The sequence below is a fragment of the Daktulosphaira vitifoliae genome, unplaced genomic scaffold (assembly GCF_025091365.1).
Source record: "Daktulosphaira vitifoliae isolate Bord-2020 unplaced genomic scaffold, ASM2509136v1 Scaffold_5, whole genome shotgun sequence".
Lineage (NCBI taxonomy): Eukaryota > Metazoa > Arthropoda > Insecta > Hemiptera > Phylloxeridae > Daktulosphaira > Daktulosphaira vitifoliae.
Window position 1 is genome coordinate 22,280,990 of NW_026099576.1, and position 11,812 is coordinate 22,292,801.

Consider the following 11,812-nt stretch of genomic DNA (forward strand, 5'->3'; position numbering starts at 1 on the left):
TTGGTCTTGTTCTTGGTTTCGTAGAAATGCAAGACCAAGCCAAGACCGCAAGAACAAGAGTAATTCTGCTCATCACTATTCGCATAATATCGCGGCTCTTTCACTGGCGTCGGCAACGGTAAGCGGGCGCGGACAGGTTCGTCAAGTGCGGACAACTGGAAGAAGTCTCGACGTATCATTCAAGGCGGATCTTCGTCGGCCGTGTGGCACTTGCTGGACTTTGCACCGTGGCGTATGNGCACTTGCTGGACTTTGCACCGTGGCGTATGGCACGCGGAGTTGGTCAGTCAAATACTCTCAGTAGGACAACGGCTGATAAAAGTGGTACGGTACGCGGGGCATTGTTTATCGCTAAGCGGCGCGGGCCGTGTCACTAGCTAAAGATTTCAAAACGATTTATTTTAATAATAAACACTGTGTATTTATATAATATATACACGTTTTGAAAAACTTATCATAAAATTTATATTTATTTTTAGAAATTAATTAAAAAAGTTAGTATCGTCCCTTTATTGTATTTTTTCTGTTTTAATTAAGTAATGGTAGATTTATTTTGTAATTAATTTCAAATACTTAAACAATGCAATTATTTTAATTTGGATTTATTATCAAATTGTTACTAGAAGTAGTTATGTCATATAATTATTTTATTAAATGTGTAATTGAGAAGGTGGAAGTGATAAACGCAATAATTTATAAAGTATTTTATGCTTAACTATTTCGAAGAAATTAAAACCATTTTTCACTGAAATTCATGTAAATGGGCTCATGTCACACTTTTATTAAAATTTATTTTTTGTTATCTTTCAATTCTAACAAGTTTTACACACATATTCATACTTTAAGATACTCGTGTGAGCAGTCTATGTTAATAAAATCGTCATATAATAAACGTAGTTGTATGTTATAAAGTCATCAGTGCAGGACTGACATCTTTTTTGCATAAAACAAGTGTCTTTCGCTAATAGTACTAGTTGTCATCAAATCAGTTTTTATCACTTTATCAATCTATTTTTGTTTACTGAAATGTTGTTTTGTTGATTCACGTTTTACAGAATTTTCAAACTATTTCAACATAATAGAATAAAAGTTGATAATATAGTTTTTAATAAATAACCACACTTCAGTGACCAGGGAAACTTGTGATTTGATTATGGACGAATCAACATTAAACACAAAAAAAAAAGAATGGTTTCAAACAAGACAATGCGGAAACGAAATAATAAATAGTAATAGCACATTGTGTATCATTAAAAACATACTCTAAGCTCTTTTCTCTTTCAGATGCAAAAGTAGTGCTAACATTGTATACTTTTAGCTGAGACAGAGTTGATTTTCAATCAATGAACAACTATTGCTTATAGCCAAGTCTTCAAAGAACGGTCGTAGAACTCACATCAAATATATTATTCCACCCAAAACATTGCTATTAGTAAGAAAATATATCGAAGGTGTGCCTTATGAAAGTAATTGGTTCGGTTATAAAATATTTGGATGAAGGGTTAAATATTCAAAATGTTTAAAAATACGCACCCTGGTTAGAGAATCGGTAAAACAGCTTTTTAAATTATTATAAATACCAGTATGACTTAAAGTTTGGACCACCACAGGTTGATATATACAGTACATGCGTGGTATTGGATGTGAAGATAAAAAATTTTAAGCGTGTTGCTAAAAAAATAGTTCTTAAACGAACAGGTTAAGAAGTTTTATAATTAACTCAAAAATGACACTGAAGAGTAAAACCTTAAAATCCTATTGTTATCTTTCGACTTTATGCAAAACCTGACTGTTCCATTAAACCCAATGCAAGAAATCTACTATTTGTGTACTTAAGTTACAACAATCGATCATTTTTCTTCTTGACATAGGAAAATTATTATTCGAAGTTCATAATTTGGATTTATTGAAATTTTAAGAATTATCTTGTTAAATATCTATCGTTATAATTTGATAAAAACAAGTCTTTATTCAGATGAAAACTAATTAAAATATTTTTATCTGAACCTAACCTACTAAAATTAAAATCGTATTTATTTTAGCTAGTTATTTTGTGTATCTATGCTCTACACTGGTTATGGACTAGATCTGAATAAGATAAGAATATTTAAAAATATGTTCATTCTTAACTTCGTAAGATATAAATAACCCTTATAACATTTAAAACTATCATTTCAATGCATTATTTATTTATATTTACGTATTCTTAAAATACGTTAAAAACATATAATTTAATACGGATTTCGGAACANAAGAATATTTAAAAAAATGTTCATTCTTAACTTCGTAAGATATAAATGACCCTTATAACATTAAAAACTATCATTTCAATGTATTATTTATTTATATTTACGTATTCTTAAAATACGTTAAAAACATATAATTTAATACGGATTTCGGAACGATGAATCGGAAAAGATATTTTTTCATCCAAACAAAGATAAAATTGAAGAATTATTTTTTAATTTTAATTTTTAAAATGATGAATTTTTTAAATTGATAAATTAATATAAATAAATTTACCGATAAATTTATTGAAAAATTAATTATTAAGCTAATAACAAGACTGACATATAGAAAGTTGTATACGTGTAATATAAATGAAAAAATATTAATGTATCATCAAGGTAAATTAATTATAAATGAATTGTTCACACTGTTAATAACAACTGAATATGCTACGACGATTTGTGACGTGTTTTATTTTACATTACGTAGTACGCCATGAATTTATCAACCACTTAATTTTGCAATGAGAAAAAAATAACGAATTTTTTAATTTAAACTTTATTACTTGACATAGGTATTTTAAAATAATAAGTGTATTTCTCATACATTACGTATAAAATCAATTAATCAGAATGAATTATAACATATTTATATTTATCTTGGCAGTGAACGTTTCGAGTGAACACAAAAAGTATGATAAAGGGTATGCAATTAATTTTTTAAATTCATTTTTACAAAAAAACAGGTGGGAACTTTTATCAGAGACAAAAGTGTATGACCATCTAAGCAGGTCTTGGATTCACACGCATAAACTACTAATAAATAAACATTATTGTTGTAAAGGTTCGATCGTCGATAAAAATAATGTTAATCAAAAGTTAAGAGAAACAATGGTACTTATTAATCATGAGTACATAAGAAGTTTGTCTTGGATCGTGTATCATTTACAACATATTTTAAGTGCTTGTTTTGTGAAAAATTTTATTAAGGCTTCAAAAGATTACCCATATTGTATGAGTTTATTATTACCAAATATTGAGAATTCTATAAAACTAATTTCACGTTTTATTAGTGCAATACATTTTCTAATGAATTTGTTAAATATTAAAACCAAACCATTTGCTTTAGATGAATTAATAAAATTTGTTGGATTGATAAGCAGAGAAATAAATGAAAATGACAATGAATATGTGAAACGAATTTATTATAAATTCTATGACGAGTACGAAGAGAGATATTGTAATTTTATCAAAATACTTCGAAATTATTGCATTGATCAAAGATATACTGTTAATTGTGATGTGGATGATCTTAATAGGTATATAAAGAAAAATAATAAACCTAAAACGTTTGAAATGTATGAATTTATAGAAGTTACCTTAAGAAATGGTATAGAAGATAAGGAAAAAAAATTTTATTCTAATCTGGGCTTTTTTTATGATGAAGTAAAACATGAAACTTCTTATGTTTATGAAAATAGAAAAAAAAAGTTTTTTATATATAGCCGATAAATTGTTAAAGACACTGTTTCTCTAACAAACGATATGTGTGAAAATTAAATAAAATAATTCCATATGTTTATATTATATTATATATCATTGGGTTTAGTTAGCCTTTTAAAATGTATCATCTAGACAAACTTAGTAAACGTATAGTAGGTAATGTTGTAGTATAGCACAATAATAATTTCTTTATGTCATTGATTATTACTCTAGTAAAAATTAAATATTTAATACTTATAATAAAGTGTATATACGATGTAAAAGTTATCGTATGAGATGCCCAATTTTAGCTATAAAGTAATCTTATAAAAGTTTAAATGAATTATATAAAAAAAATTATGCCATTTTATACTAACATAAAACAAATAATACATTAGACTTAATTATCTGGATGGCGTCTTGTTGCCTCTTATGTTCATGAATGGAAAATTGAAAATAGAAAAAAAATTTTTTTTTAACTTTTAAATTGTTAAAGTCACTGTTTCTCTAGCAAACGATTTTTAATATATTTGAAAATTAAAAAATAAAATAAATCCTTAGGTTATATTTCTTTATGTTTAGTCAGTTTTCAAAATAAACACGTATAATATGTTTTTTGTTACATGTAATCAACATTACTTATAATAATTTTAAATCTTTCATTCAACATTCAGTCTTTCAACTTAAATCCCAATTAATAAAATAGCCTCCCAAAAACAAAAACAAATTATCATCGTGATAAGAAGTCGCCCAGCTGACCACTAAAGTAACTAAAAATAATGAATACTATGTCTAATAATACGTAAAATACTGTCAACTATGTATGCACTGATTTCGCCTTTGTTTTCTGTTCCGGTTCACGTGTATTGTTGCCGTAAAGTGCTCTACCCGTTTTGTTCAAATGTCTTTTTGGCCTGGTCGTAGAATCATTTTCTCCAGCCATCATTCTCGTTTTTCATTTTGGTATACTTACATATTCATGAGTGTCCAACTTTTACTTTTGGCTCTGAAAATCGAGCTATGGGTTAAGACTTTGTTGGCTACGGCTCAGATATCATTGTATTACATTTGTGGTAACATTGTACAGCATTCCCTTCCTTCTTTATTACGCCCATTTGTTTTTTCTAAAAAAAAAAGAAAACACATTATAGTAAAACCAATACCTTCTCAGCTTCGCATCGAAGCTAAAATAAAAATCGCTTTATCATCTATCATTTTGCTAAATGAAATTCAATCTAAATTCAATTTCTAAAGAATTATTATTTCTAACCTTAAATTAAACTAGACGTGAAAAACCTGTAATGTGCAAACAATGTTTATCTCTGAATTAAAAAAATACGCTACTAGGTGTTAGGGTCAAGTAGCATAATTATATACAATAATGAGAATATATAGCAAATTTTATTTTGGATTGAAACATCTGAATGTCGAAATGTTCATATATAATTTAATTTAATAAATGCCGTTTATTAAATGAGCGACAACAGATTATTTTAACAAAAATAAAACAAACCGAAAAGATAAACACAGTAATAATAATCTTCGCATAATATCGTGGCACTTTCGCTGGTGTGGACAACGCGGTGTCCAACATGATCCTTGGACGGCAAAAGGTGAGCAGCGTTGTAGACGATGGTGCGCGGGTGCGGATCGGTTGGTCGACGTTGTCGCTTTCACAACGGGAGGAAGACACTCTCATCATTTTCGGCGGGTCGTCGTCGGCCGTACGGCAATATCCTGGACTTTGCACCGTAGCTTATAATACGCGGTGTTGGTCAGTCAAATACTCATAGTAGGGCGACGGTTGATAAAGGTGGCACAAGTCGCGGAGCATCGTGTATAACGAAGCGACGCGGGCCGTGCCACATTTTTTGTAAAACTCGCAATTTCAATTCTATGAAATGTAGAGATTAGTGGATGTAGTGATTTATACAACTTAGAATTTCTTATCACACATGAGTCTTAAAACTCACAAAAAAATGGTCTTGAGTGATACAATATACTAGGGGTGATTGGGGCACATTTGAATGTGGGGTAGATTTGAATTGATTATTAACATTGTAATGATCTCATAACGTGTATTTTATTTTAAAAAAATGGTAAGATATTATGTTAAAAGAAGAATAGTGAATGTTGCTATAAAAAACTATAATAATTTTTAATTGATATAAGTACTCATCGGATAAACCAGCAGGTCCAATGAACCAGTTATCACGCAAGTCAGATAATTGTTTATAAACATTATCAACAGTAAAGTTAACATTATTAGGAAAATTGAAGGGCTTGGTACCTAACGAGGAAGTATCGAGATTAAGTTGATTATCGGAGAAAACAAAAGAGAAGTACATAGAAAACAAATTGGCCACTCGTTAGTAGAGGTAGTTTCTCTATAGGACACCTCCTTAGGAATTGCATTAAAAGACCTTTTGTTTTTAATGAACTTCCAGTACGCAACAGGGTTACTATTTAAAGACGATTATATACGTTTAACATATCTATGTAAACATTTTTTGGATTCATATTTAAATCGAGCTCGAAGCAATGAAAATTTCCTATAGTCGTGAGCATTCGAGGATGTCTTGGATTTAATATGTGCCTTTTTCTTTAAAAACAAGATATTTTTTAAGACATTCTATTTTAACACAAAAATAGCATATTATTGAATACTGTAGTCGTTTTCACCATGAAGACAACCCAGAGGATAATTTTTTTTTTCAAATGAAAAAATATTACATAAATTTTACTTTAAGATATATAAATAAACGTGTCAGTATTTCTGGAACACAATTTCAAAAATTAAATTGAAGATGACCTAGTTTCAATACGCATATTTAATGTTTTGACCCCCCTTGTATAAAGGTATATCATCCGATTTAAAAAAAAAGTAAGTCAGATGAAAGGGGTACATAAAAAGTATTTACGCAAAAATAATAATATTGTTCCATATATTTTTCCAAAAATTATAGCAATATACATTTAAAAATATAAACTATAATTTCGAGAATTTTTTCGAGAAAATCCTACGTTTTTCATTAATTTTGATGTTCGTTTAAACCATGAAGACAAGTCCAGAGGTCAATTTTTTTTTTCTATAAAAGTAAATTACATAAGTTTTAATTTAAAGTATATATAAAAATGTTAGTCTTTTCGGATTATTTTCAAAAATTAAGTTGTCAAAAATTAATTTAAAAAATGTCGAAAAAAACTGTAATTTTTTGGGTATCTCTCCTATTTACGGGAAACGAGGGAATTTTTTTCAATTTTTGAAGGTAATATCCTGTGACTAAATACGATTTGTGTTCTTTTGACGTATTGTTCATCAAAATCGGACCAGCGAGACCTGAGATTGAGCGCTCATAGACACAAAAAAAAAAAAAAATTTTAAAATTGAACAAAAAAACTCATTATGATATAATTAATACCTTCTTGGCTCCACATCGAAGATAAAAGTAGCCATACACAAAATAATGTAATATATAGATTTATTTATCACATATATTAAAAATCGTTTGATACAGAAACAGTACCTCTAAAAGTTTTTTTTTCTTTTTATAATTTTCAATTCACGAACATACAAAGTTTCAGTTTTTACATTGTCATCAAAAAAAGCCCAGATTAAAGTATTATGTATTCATTACGTTTAGAATACCTTGTCTTAAGTTAACTTTTACAAATTCATACATTTCAAACGTTGAAGGTAAATTATTATCATTTTTATATCTTCTAAAGAATACATACTATAATTTATACTAATATCGTGTTTATTAATAAAATAATCTCGAACTATATTGTTCAAATTAAAATCATTCCCTTCATACTCGTCTTTGAACTAATAATTTAGTCCACATATGAATTGTCATTTTCATTTATTTCTCTGTTTATCAATTCAATAAATTTTATTAATACGTTTAAAAAAAATGAGTTAGTTTTGATATTTGACAAAGTCTTTATGAAGTTTATTGCTCTGATAGAACGTGTAATAAGTTGTTCGGAACTCTCAATACTTGGTATTAATACTTTCACACAATGTGCGTGACATTCTAAAGTACTTACATTTTTCTTTACAATTTCGTTTATTAGATATAATCATTTTAAGTTTCTAATTTTTGAGTTAATGTACAGGTATAATACACAAGGGATTACAAATACAGGTAGCTAATTGATTTTTAATGACATCGATATTTGCAGGTACACAACATTGTTATTATCAATGATAGTAAGGTACATTGTTGTAAGTTTATAAATACACTAACTGACAATACAAAAAGTATATCTATTGATAGTTATAATTGATAATAAACAATCCGTGACTCTGACAGCAATGTCATAAAAAACCAATTAGCTACCTGTATTTGTAATACCTTGTGTATTATACATGTATATTAACTAAAAAATTTGAAACTTTAAATGATTATATCTAATAAACGAATTAAGTTATATTAAAAATTAAAATGTCATTTACTATCAAATTAAAAACTCAAACATTTTATTTAATTAAAAATATGTGTTACCGTTTAAAAAAACAAAGTTGACCCCCTTACAAGGCATAAGGGATGAACTTAAAAAGTATTTTTTAGTTAATAATTCAAGAATAATGTGTAACTAAAGATAATAATAAAAAAAAATGTTAAAATTATTATTATTCTATAAGTAATTGAGTGGGTTATGTTAAAAAAATCACCCTGTATATACATTATCTAAATTTCAGTCTTCTTACCATCCAAATAATTATTTATTGTAATAAAGTTAATTGATTAATTAATTCAAATAAAAATTAACTATTTCATATTAAAAATACATCATTTTAAAACTTAAAATTAAAAACTAATTCGTCATTTTCATCATTGTTTGAATGAAAAATTTTCCTTTCTTATTTATGGAACCAAAATCCGTATTAAAAAAAAACCCAGCACAGTGGGGTCGCAGCATAGTAGGGACATGGCATAGTTGGGTTCAGTATAGATTTAATCTGACAGTGATTAAAATCACTATCCTAAGAAACGCTTCGATNTAAAATCACTATCATAAGAAACGCTTCGATGCAAATCTGTAGATAGTCTTTAATTCTTAAAAATTGGTGAGTAATTATTTTAATTTATTTAAAATATTTTATGTAAAGTACATAAAAATATATAAAATATTTACAGATACCTATATTTTATTATTATATAAAATAAAATTTATTTTTTCGTAAAATCATTGACATTATTTTAAACTTCCAAATCTTGAACACAAGAAGTTATTTTTGTTTCCTCATTATATGAAAAGCCAAGATTATCATACTCTCTTGTAGTTTTATACTTAATATGACTTCTGAAGTGAAATTCTACATATCCAAAGCAAATTAAATTTATTTTAAATCCATTTTTTTGGTAAACAAAATTGATTTTATTTTAAACTTCCAAATCGTGAACATAAGAAGTTATTTTTGTTTCTTGATCATATGATAAGCCAAGATTATTATACAGTCAATTAGTATAAGAGTCAATATAATTTCTTAAGTGATGTTTCATATCTTCAAAGTATGTGAACGTTTCAAATTTTGTATTTGTTTTTTTAAATATTTGTAATTTTGTATTATTGAGAAAAAGAACATTATATTCCTTAATATAATGATTTTTGAGGATTTTATACAAATTACTCTCTTTAGAAAGTTTTTTTATTAAATACATTCCTAATATTTTCCAATTAATCAGTTTCATCTTCTTCTGGATTTTTTACNTCCAATTAATCAGTTTCATATTCTTCTGGATTTTTTAGTTTGCTTATAAATATAATAAAAACTTTTAATTCTTCTCAAATAAATGGGTTGGTTTTGATATCTAACAAATTCATTAGGAAATTTATTGCACTGATAAAACGCTATATAAGTTGTTTGGAAATGTCAATACTTGATTTTAATAACTGCCCCAATGAGATGAATATTTTTCATTCTACAATCACAACATATTTCTTTTAAGTGATGCACAATCCATGCAAAACTAATAGTATACTCATTATTAATAAACAAGATTGTTTTTTTTTAGTTTTTAATCTACATTCTTTTTGTTGACGATATTATCTTTAAACATTCATTTATATTGAATAATAGTGTATAAGTTTCAAAATTAATTATGCTTAGGTGGTCATATACAGTTAACTTTGAAAGATTCCATTTATTTTTTTGAATTACAAATAATTTATCGTTTTTTATAGCTGTCCACTAGTTGCATTAGATAATAAGAAAATTATGAATATACAAGTATATTTCATTTTTATTATGTGGTAGAAGATTTATTCCGTAATTATTAAAAACACTGTTATTATTTTAAAATACGTATGCCATACAATTAAATTTTAATAAAAATATAAATAGTTTATTAAGTGATAGCGTAATTATGTAATTTAACAGATAATTTTATCATAATATAATTTTATTAAAATTATACATAAAATATTGAAAGATACCAATAACGTACTTTCATATTAAAGTATTAAATTAAATCAATAAATAAAGTCATGTTACACCATTAAAATAAAAATTAATAGAAAGACTGAATATTGAAATTTATCTAAAATACATAAAAACATAAAAAATATTCACAGATATCTATATTTTAAATTTATATAAAATAAAATTTATTTAAAATTCATTTTTTTTGATAAGCAACATTGAAATTGTTTTAAACTTTCAAATCATGAACATAAAAAGTTGTTTTTGTTTCTTTATCATATGAAAAGCCTAGATTAAAATACTCTTCAGTAGTTTTATTGTTAATATAATTTCTTAAGTAATGTTCTACATATTCAAAGTAAGTAAAGTTTTTAAATTCCTTTTTTTCTTCAATAAAATATTGGAATTTTCCTCTATTGAGAAAATCAAGATTAAATACACTAATCTTTTGACTTTGGAGTATTTCATATAAATTACTCTTGTTAGTGTATTTGTCCTTAAATACATTATTAATAGCCATCAAATATTTTTCGTCATCTGTTTCTTGATTTTCAATTTTGTTTACCAGTGGAATAAAATCATTTAATTCTTGTAAAATAAATGGGTTGGTATCAATATCTAATAAATTTATTAGGAACTTTATTGCACTGATATAACGTATTATAAGTTGTTTGGAAATGACAATACTTGATTTTAATAATTCCACACAATGTGGGAAATCTCTTGTATCTTTATACGAACTACAGTCACAACATATTTCTGTTAAATGATGTATGATCCATGCANTTGAACTTGCTGTATTTATAGATATATAAACTAATAGTGTACTCTCTATTAATAAGCAATATTGTTTTTCTTAGTTTTTCTTCAACATTCCTATAATTAACGTTGGCTCCTTTATAACAATTATTTTTATCAAACAATAGTTCATCAGTACAAAATACATCTTTATTTTGGTAGACCAAAACTGGCCTATTTGCAATGTTCCACTTGCTACTTTGTAAAAATGAGTTTAAAAATTTAATTGTAAATTTTTTACCTTTTATTTCTGGCTGTCCATTAGTTGCTAAAGATAATAAGAAAAATATGAATGCAGTAGAATAATTCATTTCTATTAGGCGGTAGAAGATTTATTTCGTAATTATTAAAAACATTGTTATTATTTTAAAATACGTATACCACGCAATTAAATTTTGATAAAATTATAAAAACTATTTCTCATTGAAAATATAAATGGTTTATTAAGTGTTAGCGTACTATGTAATTTAAAATAAACCACGTCATAAATTGTTGATACGTTCTTAGTTTTAAAAATTATTAACAGTGTGTTTCATTCATTCATAATAAATTTACCCGGTTAAAATAATTATATTTATTCGTTTGTGTTTTAAAAAATATAACATCAAACTTTAAATATCTTTACTAGCTAATTAAAATATCACAAATTCGAGAATTTTTATAATTTTATCTAAAAATATTTTTATTAACTAGCAATTTCCAATCATTGGTATTATTTACTCCTATAAAACTATGGATAAATATGATTATATAGTTATTTTGTTCATAAATGCATCATATAATTAAATGAAATTACTATAATATTTATATATATTTATTTACAGTTGATCTTGATATTATTTTTCTAATGTTTTCACCAAATTTGTTAAAT

At 26.1% G+C, this 11,812-nt stretch overlaps 2 protein-coding genes across 7 annotated transcripts in view; one reads left to right on the forward strand and one right to left on the reverse strand.

Annotated features, from left to right (window-relative positions):
- The window catches only part of LOC126906825 (uncharacterized), a 47,062-nt gene extending 42,854 nt beyond the window's left edge, over positions 1–4,208 (forward strand). Inside the window, exons 1-2 of one of the 5 annotated variants that reach the window (XR_007704353.1) lie at positions 2,318–2,932; positions 3,358–3,922. Coding sequence is in view for 4 of the 5 variants with exons in the window: in XM_050687707.1 (XP_050543664.1) it covers positions 2,862–3,740 (879 nt within the window). In the remaining variant the exon portion in view is untranslated. Of the gene's footprint in view, positions 1–2,317 lie in introns of those variants that run through there. The other 4 variants (XM_050687708.1, XM_050687710.1, XM_050687707.1 and 1 more) reach the window with 4 other exon arrangements.
- Positions 1–11,425, reverse strand: part of LOC126906829 (uncharacterized) — a 14,418-nt gene extending 2,993 nt beyond the window's left edge. The window contains exon 1 of one of the 2 annotated variants that reach the window (XM_050687718.1): positions 11,183–11,425. In XM_050687718.1, the coding sequence (XP_050543675.1) occupies positions 11,183–11,252 (70 nt within the window). In that variant the 5' untranslated portion in view covers positions 11,253–11,425. The remainder of the gene's footprint in view (positions 1–11,182) is intronic. The other variant, XM_050687716.1, reaches the window with a different exon arrangement.
- Positions 11,426–11,812: the final 387 nt, after the last annotated feature.